General features: G+C 39.9%; 1 protein-coding gene across 1 annotated transcript in view; it reads left to right on the top strand.

Moving 5' to 3' along the window:
- The window catches only part of LOC138752865 (neuroblast differentiation-associated protein AHNAK-like), a 46369-nt gene extending 37848 nt beyond the window's left edge, over window positions 1-8521 (top strand). Inside the window, exon 5 of the mRNA XM_069915483.1 lies at window positions 5219-8521. Coding sequence (XP_069771584.1) covers window positions 5219-5886 — 668 coding nt within the window. The 3' untranslated portion in view covers window positions 5887-8521. The remainder of the gene's footprint in view (window positions 1-5218) is intronic.
- Window positions 8522-22869: the final 14348 nt, after the last annotated feature.

The raw sequence follows: 22869 nt of genomic DNA, 5'->3' as shown, positions 1-22869 counted from the left end.
AAAACAATAATTGCTGCTAATAAGGCTAAGGCAAGTGTACTAGAAGGCTCAAAGGTATCTGGTGTTTGACGTGAATTATCTAAAATGTATGCTGGTATGCAGTCATATTTTGAAAAAGAGCAGCAGGAAAGGAAAACACTTAATAAGACAGATAGTAGCACAGATACAAGACAATCATATTTATGGACGAATCCTCCCAGAGCATGGTGTTATCAATCCACGTGCACCAGTGGTAACATCCACAGAGAGAGATGTGCTTTAGGTCCATTGAAACATCGCAGTTTTCTTGGCGTTCCAGTCAAGCATCAGAAATACAGGTGAACATGCACAAGTGACTTTTCCAGATACATTATTTGCTACAAGTAGCCGGGAACAAAGCAACGTACTAACATCCATGGGAAGTTAAAATGAAATCGCTGCATCATTGATCCAGCTACAGTCTCTCTTTTCTTTACCCAAGAAGGAGATTCAAGTGTTTGATTGTGACCCACTTCATTACCAAACGTTCATTTGATCCTTTAAACGCAATACTGCAAGCAAGAGCCAAACCCTGAAGATTGTCTTTATTACTTGGAACAGTTCACAATAGGACAGCCAAAGGAACTTGTAAGGAGTTGTCAACATATGCCCCCAGATAGATGATTCAACATGGTTAAGTCTTTACTACAGGAGTATTTTGGCAACAAGCATAGAATTGCTACAGCTTATATGGAGAAGGCTCTTTCATGGTCATCAATAAAACCAAATGATGTGAAAGCTCTGCAAGCATACACCCTCTTTCTAAGAGGATGTTGTAATGCCATGGAAGATATCAACTATATACGTGAGCTTGAGATGCCTAGTAATATGTTAATCATCTTAAGGAAACTACCCTTCCGGCGGAGAAATTTGGCTTGTGATTTCCAGAAAAAATACGATCTGAAGGCTACTTTTAAGGATTTGATGGATTTCCTTGAATGGCAGGTGTAAATTGCAACAGATCCAGTAAATGGAAATATCAGACACTCCAACGGTGAGCAAAGATATAAGGAAGTCTAACGTGCAGCCTAATCCAAGATTAAAAGAAAGTATCTTTGCTACCATGGTGACAGCTGCAGATAAGGAAGGGGATAAAATAATTAAGGAAAAGGAGAATTTGCCTGCTGAGAAGAGGTGTTTATTCTGTGAAGGTGGACATGCTTTGAAGTTCACAGTTAGAAAAGAAAGAGCATAATGAGAAGATTGTTTTCTTAAAGGAAAATGAAGTATGTTTTGGCTGTTTGTGTAAAGAGCACATCAGCAAAAAGTGGAAATAGTTACTTAGCTGCAACATATGCATCCCAGAATGTTGAATATTCACCAAAGGAACAAGGAACTAGAAAAGGAGCAAGCAATAACAAAAGCAGCAGCAAAAAGCAGTGTTATAGCTTCAGTTCAGACAAGAGATCTTGTTTGGTGTAGATAACTGCAAGCTCTCAAAAGTGCCTGTACAATAGCATGTACTTATTCATTTCTTGACCTAGGTAGCACTGCATCTTTTTGCACAGTGGGACTAATGAATAGGCTTAATCTTCAGGGAAGAAGGTCAAGGATTCTGTGGAACACTATGGGTCAAGAGAAAGTTATTGAAACCAGTATTGTTTCAGGCTTAGAGGTTTCTGGAGTGCACAGCATTGATTTCTGTGATCTCCTAAGGTTGTACACTCAGAAGACTATGACTCTGCATGAAGGAAACATCCCACGTCAAAACAATATCGATCAGTGGTCTTATCTGTGGAAGGTTTATCTACCTAGAATTGATTCTGAGATAGAGATGGTGATTGGCTCAGATATGCCAAAGGCTCTAGAAATGCTAGAAGTAATGCCGAGTGTGAGAGATGGACTTCATGCCATCAGAACCATGCCTGGGTGGTCAATTAATGGATCTTTCAGAGGAAATAATGCTATTGCTCAGGAGCAGTCAGTGACAAGTGTGAAACTTGATGAGTAGTGGGAACAGCAAATGACTCTAAATAAGAAAGCCCCTTCAGAAGAAAAGAAAACAGACCAATGTGAAAATAAATCAGAGGCATCTAAACCAATATTCAAGGAATTATTTTCATCAGAAATGGATGAAAATGAAGTATTAGAAGATGTTGCAAATACTGCTGGTGATTATTCATGTGTAACTGAATCTGAGGCAGAACTAAAACAAATGACTGTAAAACTGGTGCAATGGCCCAAAGGGAAAAAATGTAGAGAAAGGACTTGCAAATATTGGATAATCATAAAAATGGTAACCAGAAAGATTTAATTGTGGATAGAATTTGCAAAGCCAGAGAGCAAAATAAAATAACTGCTGAAGAAATGAATGTAACTATTGAGGAAATGGATTCAGCTTTATCAAGATGCAAGAAGTTGGAGGAGGAGATTTATCTTTTGAAAGAGAACAAGTTATTGCAACTATCTTCCTTTATAATTGCTTGAGTCTATGTTATTGACTCGTTCAAAGAAAAGTCCATACTAAAGTTGCATTGAATTTTTCACAGTTTATTAAAACCTTATATTTCAGTTACAACATTACTATTTTCTTATAAGATTAAAACTACGATAAAACAATTAAAACAATACCTAAACGATGATTAAAGCAGTCAAAAAATTCAAACTGATTGTTTATCTTAAACACGCGGAAAGCTAGCCACAACCTTGAAGCTGGCTGTTACTAGGAGACACTCAAAGAACATTAACATTTACTAGCTGCTTGCAACTTACAATTCATTTTAACCTTACACAAGACATTGGTTAATAACACGACAGCTTTAAGGTTCATCTAATAATGATGCAAAAAGAAAGAGATATTGCATTCCACCAATGTAAGAAGCAAGATGAAGAAATTCAAACACTTCAAGTTTACTACAGCAGGGCTGAAAGCAGAAGTACCAATACATCACTTGATCTTTTCACTCCAGATCAAGTTACTACTTGTCATAAGATAATGAGAGAATTACTTTCCTATCAAAAGAATTTAATGCAGAGAAGATCTAATAAAAGGCTTCAAGATGAACTGTCAGAAACTGAGAATGAATTGGAAATTGCAAAATTAGAACTGGAATGGCAGGAAAAGGCATTAGAACCCAGAGTGGTGGAAAAGGCTGCAGTTCTAGTTAAAGAGATCTGTAGGAGCCATTAGTGGAATCAATTTACTTCTTTACAGGATTCTACAAGTGGTGAGCCTGTTGATGAGTTTGAAGAACTAATGTTGTTTGTTTACATTATATATGACCAACTGTGGAAAAGAAAAAGAGATGAGCGAATCTCTTTCAGGGAAAAATATTCAAAATCTGGTTCTAAGAGCTCATAAGCTGTGTCTATTTTGTCTGAGGAAGATCTGAGGGTTACTGGTCGGCATTTTAACTCAAAGATTCTACGGGTGACAGAGGAACTTTGATAAGTTTAAACTGATTTTATTTTGTTATTTTTTGCCCACTACACAGCTTACAGACTTTATTGGTCCAGAGTGGTGGTAAAGATCACTCTTTCTCAAGGCTATGCGCTGGAAACCTCTGGCCTTATGGAGAAAAAAAGATCTATTTAATGTTTGAATGTTATGTGCTTTATTGTTATTTATAATTGATTGTATAATTATGTAATTATTATTCAAGATATTTAATCTCATAATAATTAGGAGCTGGTATTGTACGAGCCAAAATATGCACTTAGCTTGTTAGTTTGTGACCCAGAGTCCGTCTACTTGACGTGGCCATCTTGATTCCTGTGTATGTGTGCGAGTCTTTGGTTGGTGCATGGGCGGTGGGTTTGCATATTGGAGTTTGCTTGGGGCATGTGCAAGAGTTAAGGGCACAAATTCAGGATTGTTAGGGAGCATTGAACAACATGGCAAAGTAGGTGAGTGAAGCTCACATTTTTTGTTGAAACAGACGATTTGTTATTATGGATCATTATCATAGAACATTATAGACATTTCAGAGAATGTTGAAGAAGATCATTACAAGTATTATGTGTTAATAAATAAAGGATTTAAATAAATTTGAATTTGTATCGAATTTAATCGAAATGCATCATGAATAAAGAGCTTCACCCAGCCTCAAAGCAGTTTTTGTGGATAGTGTTCGCTACAGTGGGTTTGTAAAAAAATGTCTGTGGAAAACTTATCTCCCCAGATGGAGATAGGAAGATCAAGAAAGGGGAAAGTATTGTTGGAGATGGACCAAGTGAATTTGAGATCAGGTTGGAAGTTGGCAGCGAAGTGAATGAAGTTGACAACCTCATCAAGGGTGCATGAGGCAACCACAATGTGGTTTTCAACATAGTGGAGGAAGAGTTGAGGAGCCCTGCCTGTGTAGGCTTGCAACATGAATTGCTCCACAAAGCCCACAAACAAATTTTCCATTTGGGCATGCTTCAACTGGTTGACATTAACATAAACTTCTTTGGTAATTGCTAACCTACTCTCCATTCTTCCTCCCTCCCCCTTTTCTCTTTTTCTCCTTTCCCTTCACTTTCCACCTTCTTCCCTCTAAAAAAAAACTCTCCTCCCACTGCTTGCTGCTGTGCCTCCCTCCCTCCCTCATCTACCTATTATTTCCTGCCTTGGATCTGAGCTCCTTCCCTTACCCTTCTCCCTCACCATTTTGTTCAGGTGTCTGCTGACAATTTTCCATACCTTGATGAAGAGCTCAAGCCAAAAATGTTGGTTATGTATCTTTATCTTTGCTATATAAAGTACACTGTTTGACCTGCTGAGTTTCTTCAGCATTGTGTTTTTACTTCAACCATGGTGTCTGCAGACTTTAGTGTTTTACTTATGTTTTAATACACATTCATTCCAAATGACATTGAGTTATATAGCACAGCAAAAGGCTCTTTGGCTCACCACATCTAAGCTGACCATCATGCTTATAAATTCAAGTCCCGCTTGCCTATATTAATTCCATATCCCTCTCTGCCTTGCTCATTCTAGTAACTGTCCACATGGCTCTTAAATGTTGTTACCGTTCCTGCCTCCACTACCATCTCTGGCAGCTCATTCCAGAATACCAACTTGTTTGTATGAAAAAAATGTACCCCTCAGATCCCCTTTCATCTTCTTCCCTCTCACCTTAACCTGCTTAATAACAACATCAGATGGAAATGGATTATGATAAGACAAAGGTGGAGAAGTTTAGAGATGAGATTGTATTTAATAAAATAATATTTGAATTTTTGAACATTCCTTATTCTTATTCCTGTGATGTTTCAGGTCCTCCAGTTCAGGGAAAGACAGCTGAAGACCTGAATAAAAGTGCTCCTGAACCGTCCCTGACAGAAGGAGAATTAACAACAAAAGATAGCTCCACATCAAAAGAAAGGACAAGTTGGTTTAAGTTTCCGAAAATTAGCTTTTCATCACTGTGGAAAAAGGAGAAAACTATTAATGAAGAGAAAAAAGCTTCACATGAAATTACCATGCTTTGTTCAGAACCAGACAAACTTAGTCTCAAATCTACCGACGTGACAACTCATGGTCATGACGATTTACCTCATCAGTCTGCAAATGAAGCAGTAAACGATAAAGGTGTTGAAATTAAAATTGCTGCTCATGACACTGGTCAACCGGTAACTAAGTTCAAAAACATGGATGTCATAACAACAGGCACGTATGTGAAAGAATCCAGCCAAGTAGTGACATCAACTGCAAGAACTGAGCTTGCTTTGCTAGAATCAGATGATTTCACCATGAATGTAAAGTCATCAAAGACAAATAAAACTCCTCTGCCTGGAAGTTTTTATCAAAGTAAAAATCAAACCTGCAAAACTGGAAATATTGACAAGCCAAGAATTTTTCAAGCTCCCAACCAATCAATATCTGTTCATCCTGAAGATTCATCACAAACAAATCCTAAAGAACATTCCACAAATATCACTTAGGGAAATGGCATTCAAGAACATGCTTCCAGTGAGCCTTCTGCGCCAGTACACTCTGCAAAAGAACATACTTCCAGTGAGCCTTCTGCCCAAGTACACTCTGCAAAAGAACATGCTTCCAGTGAGCCTTCTGCAATAGTGCACTCTACAAAAGAACATGCTTCCAGTGAGCCTTCTGCGCTAGTACACTCTGCAAAAGAACATGCTTCATCCTCAGTTGACTTCCATTTCCTTACATCTGAATATACCGGATCTGTTGAAGGCCATTCCTTCTCTAAGAAGTGGAATGAAAACTGAAGGAACTGTCAAATTCTCATCCATGAATCCCAAAATGCAAAAAGACAGTTTGAGAAGCAGCGACTATTGAAGATACATCGACTGTTTTCCAAAGAAAGATAAACAATCAGAATGAACAAAAATGGTTATATCAAACACTCAAGATGTTTTGGTTGCCATCTCTATATTTGAACCTGAGACCACAAAGGTTAAAGAATCTGTAGCTAAGAGAAAGTTATGTACTTTTAGTTGTGATATGATGCTCTTACATTGTAGTCATCTGCTGTTTTATGTACTAACCAAATACCAACTTGATTTGTCTTTGCAAATATAAGTTTTAAAGAACTATAGTATCAGATGCTGAAGGTCATGTTAAAATATAACATGCTTATATAGTCTGAATTTAAGATAGATAAGTTTAGTAAATTGTATATTATTGTACACATTTGTGTACAATTTGCTTCAAGCTATTTTTGGGAAAATGTTTCTTGTTTCCAAAGCTTCATTCAGCAGCACGTATCAGCCTGTTAACCTTTTTGACTTCACATAAATATAATCCTTTTAGAATAGTGACCTGCAGTCACTTTCATAAACAATGAAGTGTCAGCAAAGAAGATACCTTCTCATGAACATTTCTACGTGTAGCTTGTCTGATAAAATTAACTGAAGCAATGATTTTAAAAAAGTTTGACATGAGTAAAATAGAAAATCCCTATTCAATCCCTCATAATAAACATGATCTTTCCAAACAAAGATATTATTTAGAAATACTAAAAATAAGATAATGCAAGTGGCCATGTGGATAAAAATAATAAAATGAGAATGGTGATAATGTCCAAATTAAAATGAATTTTATAAATCTTCTAAAATAACATCAACATATTTTAAACATATTAAAATGCAAAATAAATCACTTTGCATCATCCATTGGAAAAATACATAACAATGCACCAATATTCCATTTTATTTCTCATCTTAATCAAGTTTAGACCTCTCTGATGAACATTGCCAATTCAAACCAATTCTGAAGCAATTTTGTGAATATTTTCATCTCACTGATTCTGAATCTATATTGCACCACACTGGTTTCCATAATAATTCTCAAATGTTTAAATTGGATTTCACATAATTGATCAGATATTTGTATTAATTAGAATCAAGGTCTAATTTTAAAGCATGTATTTGAATCAATACAAATATAATAGAATTATGTAGCACTGAAAAAGGCCCTTCAGTCATACTCATCTATGCTGATCAGATTACCTACTTGAGCTGGTCACATTTCTCTGCATTTAGCCCATATCCATCTAAATCATTTCCATTCATGTACCTGTCTATATGTCTCTTAAGTGTTGTAATTGTTTTTGTCTCCACCATTTCTTCTGGCAGATAGGTCCACATGCCCGCCACCCTCTGTGTGAAAACATTAACCCTCAGGTCCCTTTCAAACCTATGTCCTAAAGTTTTAGATACCTCTATCCTAGGAAAATGACAATGGTTTTATATTCCTCCAGCCTCCTACATTCCAGGGTAAAAAGAATCCCAGCCTATCCAGTCTTTCCTTATGCGTCAAGCCCTCCAGACCCCAGTAACATCCTTGTGAAACTTTCCTGCAACCATTAAAACTTAATGACATCTTCCATATAGCTGGGCAACCAGAAATGCACACAATACTCCAAAGGTCTCACCAAATCTTGTAACCTGACATCCCAATTCTTGTACTCATTGCCAAACTCCTTCTTCACTACCCTGTCTATCTGTGTCACCATTCTCAGGCAACTACGTACATGGCTTTTCAGGTTCCCAATGTTTTCTAGGGTCTTATCTAAATAATTTATTTTCCAAGTGGTAAACATCAAAACTTCAGAGCTTGGTGGATAGACAGCAAGTTTGTTCTTGTCATGAAAATCCCAAATATGGTTTAAGAAATGTGTGAATATTTTTGTTGTGAATATAATGAATGGAAATTTGAATCTGAAATTGCTGCTGGTGTATGCTATGATATTTGACCCCCGCCAGTGGGCTGATCTCGCCTCCAACCGTGCATCTTGGTGCCTCACAGTTTGGCGGGCAGCAACCTCCTTTGAAGAAGACCGCAGAGCCCACCTCACTGTCAAAAGACAAAGGAGGAAAAACCCAACACCCAACCCCAACCCACCAATTTTCCCTTGCAACCGCTGCAACCGTGTCTGCCTGTCCCGCATCGGACTTGTCAGCCACTAACGAGCCTGCAGCTGACGTGGACTTTACCCCTCCACAAATCTTCGTCCGCGAAGCGAAGCCAAAGAAAGACTTTAGGGTAATACCTCTATGAAGTTTCAGGTTTGCTTTGCTATCTTACAGTTAATGCATCTTCCAACTTTCTGCACATATCATCAATAAATTAGGTGTATATATATGTAAAATTTGAAAAAGGTTTAATTTAAGTGGTAAAATGATAGTTTTCACTTATAATGTGAAAAAAATGTTAACTTACTGAACTTAAATTGATATGTAGCACAGTAACTGGCACTTCCTGCTCATGAGTCCCTGCCCTCCAAATACACCAATTAACCTACAAACCCTGTATGTTTTTGGAGGGTTGGAGGAAACTGGAGCACCCAGAGGAAACCCATGAGAGATCGTACAAATTCGTACAGTACAGGATTCAAACCTGTATCGTTGTCCCCCTAATAGCATTGCACTAACTGTACTGCTCTTCTGTACTCCAGAGGCAGAACCAAGAAATGCAGGTTAAAACATGTAAAATTACCTGGATCGTTGTCCCCCTAATAGCATTGCACTAACCGTACTGCTCTTCTGTACTCCAGAGGCAGAACCAAGAAATGCAGGTTAAAACATGTAAAATTACCTGGATCGTTGTCCCCCTAATAGCATTGCACTAACCGTACTGCTCTTCTGTACTCCAGAGGCAAAACCAAGAAATGCAGGTTAAAACATGTAAAATTACCTGGATCGTTGTCCCCCTAATAGCATTGCACTAACTGTACTGCTCTTCTGTACTCCAGAGGCAGAACCAAGAAATGCAGGTTAAAACATGTAAAATTACCTGGATCGTTGTCCCCCTAATAGCATTGCACTAACCGTACTGCTCTTCTGTACTCCAGAGGCAGAACCAAGAAATGCAGGTTAAAACATGTAAAATTACCTGGATCGTTGTCTCCCTAATAGCATTGCACTAACCGTACTGCTCTTCTGTATTCCAGAGGCAAAACCAAGAAATGCAGGTTAAAACATGTAAAATTACCTGGATCGTTGTCCCCCTAATAGCATTGCACTAACCGTACTGCTCTTCTGTACTCCAGAGGCAGAACCAAGAAATGCAGGTTAAAACATGTAAAATTACCTGAATCGTTGTCCCCCTAATAGCATTGCACTAACCGTACTGCTCTTCTGTACTCCAGAGGCAGAACCAAGAAATGCAGGTTAAAACATGTAAAATTACCTGGATCGTTGTCCCCCTAATAGCATTGCACTAACCGTACTGCTCTTCTGTACTCCAGAGGCAGAACCAAGAAATGCAGGTTAAAACATGTAAAATTACCTGGATCGTTGTCCCCCTAATAGCATTGCGCTAACCGTACTGCTCTTCTGTACTCCAGAGGCAGAACCAAGAAATGCAGGTTAAAACATGTAAAATTACCTGAATCGTTGTCCCCCTAATAGCATTGCACTAACCGTACTGCTCTTCTGTACTCCAGAGGCAGAACCAAGAAATGCAGGTTAAAACATGTAAAATTACAAAAAAATTATCAACATCTGAAATAGTTCTTACAAAAGCTTGAAAATCATGTTGAGAACCGTCAGATGTCTCAATGGACCGATGTTAAAATTTTGCTGGATGAGTAATTAATTGAAACCAAGTTACCTCCTTTAACTGTAATAATCTTCAAATTTTGAAAAGTTAAAAGTGGAAGTGACTTTCATTGGCTAATTTTCAACATTGTTTAGCTAATCAAATCCCCTCTGCACATCGAAACAATAAGGGTCTGACCTGACAATTTGGAGCAATTTAGCACATTTGGTGAAATGTCCATTTCTTATACATTTTCCAAGCAATCACAAGAAAGAGTAGAAATATAACAGAGAACAATGATTGCTTGCAATTAACCTGAGTTTATTGTCCTGCCAATCCTCCATTTTTCTTCATCCATGTTTATGAATCAGATGAGAATGTAGTAATTTTTCAGGTGACACCAAAATTTGTATGACAGACAGTGAGGTAAGTTTTCTAAGATTTCAACAAGATCTGGATCAACTGTAAAAGTTGACCAAGGAACGGCAAATGAAGTTTAACTTGGACAAGTGTGAGGAGTTGCATTTTGGGAAGTTAAATCAGGCCAGACCTCACCTCATACGGTTAATGCTAAATCCCTTGGAGTGTTGGAGAACAGGGGCATAGAGGTACAAGTTTAGAGACAGAATGGCAAAGAGTGGCACGTTTTGCCTTCATTGTTCAGGGAACAACTACAAGAGTTGGGACATCATGATATAATTGTAAAAGGCAATGATGAGATCATACTTGGTGTATTGTTTACATTTCTAGTTACCCAGCAATAGAAAGGCTGTCATTAAGTTGGAGAGGCTGCAGAAAATAATCATAAGGATGTGACCTGGGGGACTGGAGGGCTTGAGTTATCAAGAGAGACTGAATAGGCTGAAGCCTTTTTTCCCTGAAGCATAGGAGGTGGTGTTGGGGGTGGGGGGAGGGGTTTGACCTCATGGAGGTATATAAAACCATGCCTGGGAATAGACAAGGTGAATGGTCAAGGACATCTAAAACAGAGGACATAGATCTAAGGTGAGAGGGGAATAAATTTAAAGGGAATTTGAGGGGAAACCAAAACACAGGGGATGGTGGAAGGAGTTACCAGAAAAGTTGTGGAGGTGGGTACAACTACAATATTTAAAAGACCTTTAGAGAATTCATATGGAAAAATAGTTTAATAAGATCTGGGCCAAATGCAGGCAAATGGACTAGATTAGGAAGCAACTTGATCAGGATGGATGAGTTAACATAACATATAACATAACAATTACAGCACGGAAACAGGCCATTAGGCCCTTCTAGTCTGCACCGAACCAAACACCCCTTTCTAGTCCCACCTCCCTGCACAATGCCCATAACCCTCCATCTTCTTCTCATCCATATACCTGTCCAACCTTTTCTTAAATAATACAATTGACTCCGCCGCCATTATTTCTCCCGGAAGATCATTCCACACGGCTACCACTCTCTGAGTAAAGAAGTTCCCCCTCATGTTACCTCTAAACCTCTGCCCCTTAATTCTTAACTCATGTCCTCTTGTTTTAATCTTTCCTCCTCTTAACGGAAATAGACTATCCACATCCACTCTGTCTATCCCTTTCATAATCTTAAATACTTCTATCAAATCCCCTCTCAACCTTCTACACTCCAAAGAATAAAGACCTAATCTGTCCAATCTCTCCCTATACTCTAGATGCTTAAACCCAGGTAACATTCTGGTAAACCTTCTCTGCACTCTCTCCACTCTGTTTATATCCTTCCTATAATTAGGCGACCAGAACTGCACACAGAACTCCAAATTAGGCCGCACCAACGTCTTATACAATCTCAACATCACCTCCCAACTCCTATATTCCATGCAATGATTGATAAGGGCCAGCATACTAAAAGCCTTCTTCACCACCCTATTCACGTGAGTTTCTACCTTCAGGGAACGATGTACCGTTACTCCTAAATCGTTCTGCTCTTCTGTATTCATCAATGCTCTCCCATTTACCACATATGTCCTATTCTGATTCTTCTTACCAAAATGAAGCACCTCACACTTATCAGCATTAAATTCCATCTGCCATTTTTCAGCCCACTTTTCTAAGCAGCCCAAATCCCTCTGCAATCCTTGAAAACCTTCTTCATTATCCACTATTCCACCTATCTTAGTATCGTCTGCATATTTACTAATCCAATTCACCACCCCATCATCTAGATCATTAATGTATATAACGAACAACAATGGGCCCAATACAGATCCTTGAGGCACACCACTGGTCACCGGCCTCCAACCTGACAGACAATTATCCACTACCACTCTCTGGCCTCTCCCTTTCAGCCAATGTTCAATCCATTTGACTATCTTAAAATTTATACCTAAAGACTGCACCTGCCTAACTAACCTTCCATGTGGTACCTTATCGAAGGCTTTACTGAAGTCCATATAGACAACATCCACTGCGCTACCCTCATCCACATTCCTAGTCACCTCTTCAAAAAATTCAATCAGATTGGTCAAACATGACCTTCCTCCCACAAATCCATGTTGAGTGCTCCTGATCAGACCCTGTCTATCCAGATGTTTATAAGTACTATCTCTAAGAATTTTCTCCATTAATTTACCTACCACAGACGTCAAACTTACAGGCCGATAGTTGCCAGGCTTCCTCCTTGAACCCTTTTTAAATAACAGAACCACATGCGCAATGCGCCAATCCTCCGGCACTATCCCCATATCTAATGATATTTGGAAAATTACCGCCAGAGCCTCTGCTATTTCCTCCTTCACTTCTCTCAATGTCCTGGGGAAGATCCCGTCTGGTCCCGGAAACTTATCCACCTTTATATTCTTCAAAAGCCTTAAAATTACACCTTTTGTAATCTCTATATTCCCCATATTTACCCAATTTGCTTTTTTTATCTCACATCTCCCAATATCCTTCTTAGTGAATACCGAAGAAAAGAAACTGTTCAATATCTCCCCCATCTCTAGGCTCCACACACAGTTTTCCGCTCTGATTTTCTAAGGGACCAATTTTGTCTCTAGCTTTCCTCTTACCATTAACATATTTGTAGAACTCTTTTGGATTAGTTTTCACCCTGCTTGCCATAGTTTTCTCATACCTTCTTTTAGCTTTCCTAATTCCTCTCTTAAGATTCCTCTTACATTCAATGTATCTTTCAAACATCTCCTTAACTCCATGCTTCTTATATCTAATGTACGCCTCACTTTTTCTTCGAACCAAGTTTCCAATATTCCTTGAAAACCACATCTCTCTCAAACCTTTTGCCCCTCCTTTTAACCTAACAGGAACATAAAGCTTTTGCACTCTCAAAATCTGATCTTTAAAAGACTTCCATCTCTCTACTACATCCTGCCCATAAAACAAATTGTCCCAATGCACACCCTGCAAGTCCTTTCGCATCTCCTCAAATCTAGCTTTTCCCCAATCAAAAACCTCAATCCTTGGCCCTGATTTCTCTCTTTCCATAATGACATTGAAGCTGATGGCATTATGATCACTGGACCCGAAGTGCTCCCCAAAGGCCAAAGGATCTACAGTTTTTCAATGCTGTATAACTGGATGACAAAAGGTAAGGCCAATGAGAAATTCTTGTGTAAAACAACAAAACACGTGACCACGGGAAAATTGTATAAGGAGGTAACAAGACTCTGATGGAAATTTCAATATCCCAAATATGATCACTCCATGTCAGAAAATGCTTCATGCCATTGTGAAATTTGCCAACTTGGGAGATGATAGACATATTTTCCTAAGAACATAGAACACTACAGCACAGTACAGGTCCTTTGGCCCTCGATATTGTGCAGACTCATATATTCCTTAAAAAATTACTAAACCCTCCATAACCTTCAATTTTTCTTCCATTCATGTGCCTTTTCAAGAGTCTTGTAAATGCCCCTAATGTTTCAGCCTCCACCACCACCTCTGGCAAGGCATTCCAGCCACCCACAACTCTCAACTCTCTCTGTAAAAAAATAATTTACCGCTGATGTCTCCCCTAAATTTCCCTCCCTTCACTTTGTACGTATGTCCTCTGGCATTTGCTATTGCTGCCCTGGAATAAAGATGTCCAACCTATCTAAGCCTCTCATAATCTTGTAGATCTCCATTAAGTCTCTTCTAATTTTTATTCTCCAAAGAGAAAAGTCTACCTCTGCTAACCTTGCCTCATAAGACATCTTTTCCTATCTATGCAACATCCTAGTAAATTTTATCTGCACCTTCTCCATAGCTTCCACATCCTTCCTATAATGAGGTGACTAGAACTGAACAGAATACTCCAGGTGTGGTCTCATCAGTGATTTGTCGAATTGCAACCTGACCTCTTGACCAATCCCCCATTAATGAAGTCCAACATCCCATAAGCCTTTTTACATATCCTATTAACCTGCGCGGCAACCTTGAGGGATGTATGGATTTTGACCTCAAGGTCCCTTCTGTCTTCCATGCTCTTAAATAACTGGCTATTAACCATATCCTTAACCTTCTGGTTTATCTTTTCAAAATGCATAATCTCACACTTGTCTGCATTGAACTTCATCTGTTACTTTTCCACCTAACTCTGCATCCTTTCTATATCCTGTTGTATTCTACAACAACCTTCAGCACCATCCACAAATCTTCTAACCTTCATATCATCTGCAAACTTACTGACCCAACCTTCCACTTTTTCATCTAGGTCTTTTATAAAAATCAGAAAGAGCACGGATTCCAGAAAAGATCCGTGTAGAACTCCACTAGTCACTGATCTCTAGGCAGAATACTTTCCTTCCTCTATTACTCTCTGCTTTCTACCTTTAAGCCAATATTTTTCCACACACCCAAGGTTCCATGGATCCAATGCCTCATGACTTTCTGAACGAATCTCTCGGGGGGGGACCTTATCAAATGCTTTATTAAAATCTACATAGATCACATATACCACTCTACCCTCATCAATTTCTTTTGTTATTGCCTCAAAAAACTCAATTTGGCTTGTGAGGTATGATCTTCCCTTCACAAAGCCATGCTGATTATCCTTGAGTAGATTATACTAATAGATTCTGCTAATAGATTCTATCCTTAAGAATCTTCTTGAATAGTTTGCACACCACTGACATAAGACTCACCAGTCAATAATTCCCAGGATTCTCCCTAATACCTTTTTTTAAACAAGAGGACTATATTTGCCATTCTCCAATCTCCCCCGTGGCCAAAGAGGACTCAAAGATCATAGCCTCTGCCTCAGCTATCTCTTCCCTTACTTTTTTTTGAATATTTTATTTATGATTTTCCAAATTTAAACTCGGTTATCGACATCATCAGTGTCAATGTTAACAGTATCAGCATTTACCACAATTTACAATTATTCATTTTATACAGTTTTCTGCAGAATTCAAGCTCTTTCCCTCCCCAAATCCCACATTTAACACTTAATACTTAACTAACCACAGTTACACACAACATTCAAGACACTCACATCTCTTCCCTTACTTCCCACAGCAACCTGGGGTATAGCGCATCCAGCCTTGCGAACTTTTTAAGAAGAGCCAATACTTCCTCTTCCTTAATCTCAGTGTCGTCCAGCACACAAGCCTGTTCTATTTCAACCTTACCCTTTTCATTTAGGACCTCCAAAACCTCCTCTGCCTCCAGGCACATAAAGTTGCCTCCTTTATCCTTTAACGACCTCACCATCATTCTCGTCAACCTCCTGTTCTTCATATACGCATGGAACACCTTGGGTTCTCCTTAATCTTATATGCAAGGCCTTCTCATGCCCACTTCGAGCTCTCCTAAGTCCTTTTTTTAAGCTCCTTCCGAGCCACCATATACTTCTTGAGGTGTCGTCGGTCTATCAGCGAAACTCTGAGGAAGGAGGACGCCCATTTGATAACCTAGAAGATACCACCACTCATTTGGCAACCCCACAGAGTCTTGGCAGTGAGTCTCAGGAGTGCAATAAGGGATATTAAAATCTAGTCCTACATAATGACTAGCTGTTTTCTCTTTTCCTACCATCTTTTCCCTGTCCCAGTAGTTCAAACCTATCCTGAACCCAGCACAAGTGGTCCTTAAATTTCCTCCACATTAGTTCTGTGCTTTCATCCATGAACATCTGTTTCCAATTTACTCTCACTAGTTCCTGCCTCATCCCATCATAATTAGCCCTTCCCTGATTAAACACTTTCCCATTTTGTCTGCTTTTATCCTTATCCATAGCTGTGCTAAAGCTCAGGGAGTTGTGGTCACTCTTACCAAAATCTTCACCCACCGAGAGATCCACTACCTGACCAGGTTCATTACCCAGAATTAGATCCAGTATGGGCTCTCCTCTCATCGCCTGGTCCATATACTGTCAGGAATCCTTCTTGAACACACCTGACAAATTCAGCCCCATCTATCCTTGGAGTGAGGAAGTGCCAGTCAATATTATGGAAGTTGAAGTCTCCCTTAACAACCCTGTGTTTCCTGCACCAATTTAAAATCTGCCTGCTATCAGCTCCTTGGTGTCCCAAGGGCTATTGGGGCTCTATAGGCTACTCTCAGTACAGTGATTGCTCCCTTCCTATTTCTGACTTCCACCCACACCATCTCAGTAGACACTCTTCAGTGTCCCCCCTTTCTAGCCATGATGCTATCCCTGACCAGTAATGCTACTCTCCCTACCTCTCTTACCTCCCAACCTATTCCTTTCAAAACATCTAAACCCTCTTACTTGAACCAGCCAATTCTACCCTTCCTCCAGCCAAGTTTCTGTAATAGCCACAACATCATAGTTCCACGTACTATTCCATGCTCTAAGTTCATCCCCTTTATTCCTAATACTCCTAGAGTTGAAATAGATACATTTCAAATCCTCTAACTGTCTACATATATGTTTCATCCCCTGCCTGTTCTTCCTCACAAACTCAGAACACATAGCATCATGCTTTTGACCTTCTGCCCTATTCTCTGCACTCACATTCTGGTTCCCAACCCCCTGCCAAACTAGTTTAAACCTTCCCCAATAGCTCTAGCAAACCTGCCCACCAGGATATTGGTCCCTTTTCTTTTTTTATATGTCAGACCTTCCCCAGAAGTGATCCTAATGATCCAGAAATCTGAATACCTGCCCTCTGCCCAATTTTTCAGCCAAGCATTCACCTGCCACAACTTCATATTCCTCCCCTCTCTAGCATGTGGCACAGACAGCAATCCTGAAATTACCACCCTTGAGATCCTGCTTTATAAGTTCTTTCTTATCTCCCTAAATTCACACTTAAGGACCTCATCCCTACTGCTATGTATGTCATTAGTCCCCAGGTGGACCATGACATTTGGCTGCTCACCCTTCCCCTCCAGGAATGCTGTGAACTCAATCGGAAACATCCCTGACCATGGCATCTGGGAGGCAACATACCATCCGGGAGCCTTGATCTTATTCACAGAACCACCTATCTGTTTGCCTAACTGAGTCCCCATTGATCATAGCTCTCCTCCTCCTCCTTCCCTTGTGAGCCAAGGGGTCACTCTCTGTGCCAAAGATGTGACCACTATGACTTGTTGATTGTATACTGTCCTCCCAAAAAGTATCCAAAGCAGTATACTTATTGATGATGGGAATGCCACAGGAATGCTCTGCACTGTCTGCCTCTTCCCCTTCCCTCTCCTACAGTCTTGGATTTGGAGTGCTGGAATTCTGGATGTTGTACCTTCTGAATTGTGAGTAGGGTAATGGGCTTTATTTATGAAGATGGCTGCCTCCTTGAAGAAGCATCTCACAAGGACTTTTTCAGTGAATATCAATGCCTGTAATGAAGTTTCTGTAGCCTTCTCTGTTCCTGGGAACTCAATTTATCAAACCAGGGCATGATCAAACCAGTCAATACACTTTGCACATCAATGGAAGTTTTCGAGAGTATTAGGCAAAGTACCAAATCTCCTCCAGTCTTCTGTATTTTCAGGACTGTCAATGGAAGAGAAGGAGGAAAGCACTTGGGAGAGCTGTGAGTGTCAGGAATCAACTTTTGGTGAGTGTATTTAAAAAGGGAGTGGAGGCTAATATAAGGGTTAAACAGAATGATGATTGATGGGATAGTATGGACAGGAGGAATAGAATGGACAAAGTTAAAATTTAACATTTCACATAAGCATCATAACAAGTCACAGCCCAGCAACAATTCGATACATTGGAAGAAATGAGGGAAGGCTGGTCACAGACTGTTCCAGAATTCAATACATTTGCAAAGACATTGTGATTTTGCCAAGGGAGAACTGTGCTGATGGCTGCAGACAACTTTTTGAAGTAGCTCTTGTGGCCGGTCATTTTTGTGGAATTCAGGGCAAAGCTTGCTCTGTGAACCACTGGGCCTTTTTGGTCTTTTAGGAAGCAAAGAGCTTCATTTTGAGTGTGACTAACTGTGAAAGAGACCTTTTCATTTTAAGTGTGACTAGCAGTGAAGTTACTTGGAAAGTCTGGTGCCAGGAACTTGGAAGCTTTATGGAGGCCGCCCAGTTTGAGTCTTGCCTACAAAAGGACTAGGAGTGTTATGACCACAGCTCATGTGGATAGGCATATTTTCAAAAGCAATGCGAGAAGAATTTGTGAGCCTATAGCAGGCACAGCTCCAGTCTTCCCATCAGTTATTATTAATTCTGCGCGTCAAATTTGAAAGGCCTCTGCTTCAACACTGAATTTAAAAGAGTGAACTTTGGAATAACTTTCTAGATTTCGGCCTGGACTGTAATGATTTGGGTATAACACACACACACACACACACACACACACACACACACACACACACACACACACACACACACACACACACACACACACACACACACACCTGCGCATAGTTGGAGATAGATTTAGTGTTAAGGATAGCTTAAAAGATAAGATTATAGTTTAGATTTCGAAAGAAAATTAGTGTTTTAAAATTTTTTCACTGGCCATGTTAATGCCCAATATAATTAATGCTACAGTTAAAAAAAAACAAGGATGATGGAACGGCTACATATAACAACTGCAGCCATATTCCTTCCTAATTTCTCCACTGATGCAACCATGACAGAAAGGAGGCTGTATCAGACAGTCTTTCTTTGGCTTGGCTTCGCGGACGAAGATTTATGGAGGGGTATGTCCACGTCTGCTGCAGGCTCGTTGGTGACTGATAAGTCCGATGCGGGACAGGCAGGCATGGTTGCAGCGGTTGCAATGGAAAATTGGTTGGTTGGGGTTGGGTGTTGGGTTTTTCCTCCTTTGTCTTTTGTCAGTGAGGTGGGCTCTGTGGTCTTCTTCAAAGGAGGTTGCAGCCCGCCGAACTGTGAGGCGCCAAGATGCATGGTTGGAGGCGATATCAGCCCACTGGCGATGGTCAATGTGGCAGGCACCAAGAGATTTCTTTAAGCAGTCCTTGTACCTCTTCTTTGGTGCACCTCTGTTTTGGTGGCCAGTGGAGAACTTGCCATATGACACGATCTTGGGAAGGCGATGGTCCTCCATTCTGGAGACGTGACCCACCCAGTGCAGTTGGGTCTTCAGCAGTGTGGATTCGATGCTTGCAGACTCTGCCAGCTCGAGTACTTCGATGTTGATGATGAAGTCATTCCAATGAAATACAGAATACAGATACAGAAATGAGCTCTCCGAACCCTTCTCCATTGACAATGGCGTGAAGCAAGGCTGCGTCCTCGCACTAACCCTCTTTACTATCTTCTTCAGGATGATGCTGAAACAAGCCATGAAAGACCTCAACAATGAAGACGCTGTTTACATCCGGTACCGCACGGATGGCAGTCTCTTCAATCTGAGGCACCTGCAAGCTCACACCAAGACAAAAGAGCAACTTGCAACTTTGCAGATGATGCCGCTTTAGTTGCCCATCATTCAGTAATGCCTGATATAAATACTTATTTCAGACATTAACTCTGATTCTTTGCTTGTTATTCTTTCATAGAGACCACAAATATGTAGACATGGTAGAGCAAGTGTTTTACTTATTTACTGATACTTATCCTTGTGAAGTCAGTGTAGTATCATCCTTTACCCTCCCAACTTTGCATGAACTGCATGCAAGGTCAGGGCAACAAGAGAAGATATATTCATGAAAGGTACAGTGGAAGACTCTTGCACCTTATAACAATATGTCTACTTTTGACTTTTTCCCTTACATCCCATTTCTGTGATTTAAAAAAAAAATTCTGCAAATATCAGCCAAACAAATCTGTGTTTTTGTTAATATTCCCCAAATCCCCTCTGTCCCAGCTGTGGTCACCAAATTAGGAGCAAAATTTTCACCTTAACTTCTCTCTGCATATTCAATGCGATTCCAAATAAAATTGCAATCCATTAGTGGGAAAATTAACTGTAAAGTCAAACCCATTTTAGGACAGATTTCCCCCTCCCCCAGTCCTCGATATTTTCACCGTAACTTCTCTCTGCATATTCAAGGCAATTCCAAATAAAATTGCAATCAATTAGTGGGAAAATTAACTGTAAAGTCAGACCCATGTTAGGACAGATTTCCCCCTTCCCCCAGTCCCCAATATTTTAAGATGTCATCCTATATAAGAATTACAGGGCAGGTTTAAGCTGCAAGGGGAAGATCCAATTTCCGTGCCAGTTTCTAAAATAGAATGAATGCTTCTGCCAGCATATTTCTTTGCTGGGTATGTAGTTTCAATGTCTGAAGGATATTCACTAAAATTGAAGATAATATTTATCAATTTATTTCTCATTTTAAAGGAGAAAAATGCTAATTTCTGTCCAAAGCATCATTTTTCTTGATTCTTTCATTTGAATGTATATGGCAATTCAGTAAAACAATTAATCATTATAATTATACAATAAATATTATCCATGTTTTTTTTCTATAACAGTTAACAATTCTTATTGTAAGATCCAATTATTTGCACAATTGTTGCTCAATTCTTTTTGGGTCATTTTAAGCTCTTTAATAAACAAGTAGATCACATAAGTAATTGATCAATAAATCTAGGATGTTGTTTGGCAGCATTCTCATGTTTATCACAGAACACTTGAACATCACTTATGATGATAAGCCCTCAACCTGAAGCATTTATTTTGCTTCCCTTTCCGCAGGTGCTTCCTAACCTATTGAATGTTTCCAGAATTTTCTAGTTTTATGGAATCATAGAATTCCATATCAGCATTTCGAATGGTTTTTTTTGCACCACCACTAGAGCATCTGTGAATGCAAATTTTCAAATTTTGCTAATTGGTCTTTATACTATTCAAAGGAAATTTAAAATGAGTGATGCTCTACAATAGAAAGTCAAGTTTATTGTCATCTGATTGTACAAGTACAACCCGAGAAACAGGGTTCTCCGGTCCTTGGTGAAAAAACATCCAGGCCCACAACGAGATATAACACACATACAGACAAAAAAAACATACGCAGGTAAAGTATTATATCTATAAAAATAAACAAATAAATATTGTTTGGTACAAATGAGAGTCTCAGACAGTTAGTGTGAGCAGTTCCTTTGGTCATTCAGCATTCTCCCTGCCCGTAGGAAGAAGTTGTTCCTCAGCCTAGTAATGTTGGCTCTGATACTCCTGTATCTCTTCGCTGACAGGAGCAACTGAAAGATCTTGTGTGTAGGGTGGAAGAGTTCCTCAATGATTTTGTGCCCTCTTCAGACAAGGATTCCTATAGATAATGTTGATGAGAGGGAGGAAGACTCCAGTAATCCTCTCTGCCACTCTTATGGTCATGTGGATTGACCTCCGATCCATTTCTCTACTGTAACCATACCACAAACAATGTTTGGAATTCTCTAACCAGGGAAGTGGTTGAGGCTGCCTCATTAAACATATTTAAAATTCGGTTAGATAAATTTTTACATGATAGAGGAATTAGGGGATATGGGGAGAAGGCAGGTAGGTGGAGTTAGGTCATAAATTAGATCAGCCATGATCGTATTGAATGGCGGAGCAGGCTCGATGGGCCATTTTTGGCCTACTCCTGTTCCTACTTCCTACGTTCCTATGTTCACACTGTGATGCAGCTGGCTAGGATGCTCTTGATAGAGCTCATATAGAAGATTGACATAATGGAGGCAGGTAGCCTTGCTTGCTTCAGTCTTCTCAGGAATTTCAGTCGCTGTTGCGCCTTCCTAAAAAGTGAGATGTTGAGTGTCCACGATAGGTCATTAGTTAAGTGAACTCCGAGGAACTTGGTGCTCTCCACTCTCTCTACTACAGAATTGTTGATGTGTGGTGGAGGGTGATTATTCCTGGTCCTCCTGAAGTCCACGATCATCTCCTTCATCTTATCTATGTTGATACTCAGGTTGTTACACTTGGACCATTTCACGAGATTTTCCACTTCTTTATAGTGTGACTCATCATTGTTGCTGAGGAGGCCAACTGCTGTTGTGTCATCTGGGTTAGTAGTGTGAAGAGGAGTGGGCTGAGCACACAGCCCTGACATGTGGAAGTCCAGGATCCAATTACAGAGAGAGGTGTTGAGTCCCAGCAAGGACAGCTTTTCCACCAGCTTCTGGGGAATGATCACATTAAATGCCAAGCTGAAGTCAATGTACAGATATGAATTGTTGTTCTCCAAGTGGGCCAGGATGGAGTGAAGCATCAAGGCTATAGCATCATCTGTGGAACAGTTTCTTCTATAGGCAAAATGAAATGGATCCAGCATCTCTGGGAGATGTGCTTTGATGCGTTCCATCACCAGATGTTCAAAGCAATTCATAATGATGAAGGTCAGTGCCACATGGTGGTAGTGATTGAGGCCTGTTATTGTCACCCTCTTGGGTACCGAAATGACAGTGGCTATCTTGAACCCTGTGGGAACAATGGATTGCTGCAGTGAGAGGTTGAAGATGTCAGTCAAGACCTTCATGAATTGGTCTGTGCAGTCCTTCAGTACCCAACCAGGTATGTTTTCTGGTCCTGCTGCCTTGTGTAGGTTCATTTTGGTTAGGGTT

The sequence above is a fragment of the Narcine bancroftii genome, chromosome 2 (assembly GCF_036971445.1).
Source record: "Narcine bancroftii isolate sNarBan1 chromosome 2, sNarBan1.hap1, whole genome shotgun sequence".
NCBI lineage: Eukaryota > Metazoa > Chordata > Chondrichthyes > Torpediniformes > Narcinidae > Narcine > Narcine bancroftii.
The sequence above is the reverse complement of the archived record's forward strand: the minus strand, read 5'-3'. Positions and strand labels throughout refer to the sequence as shown.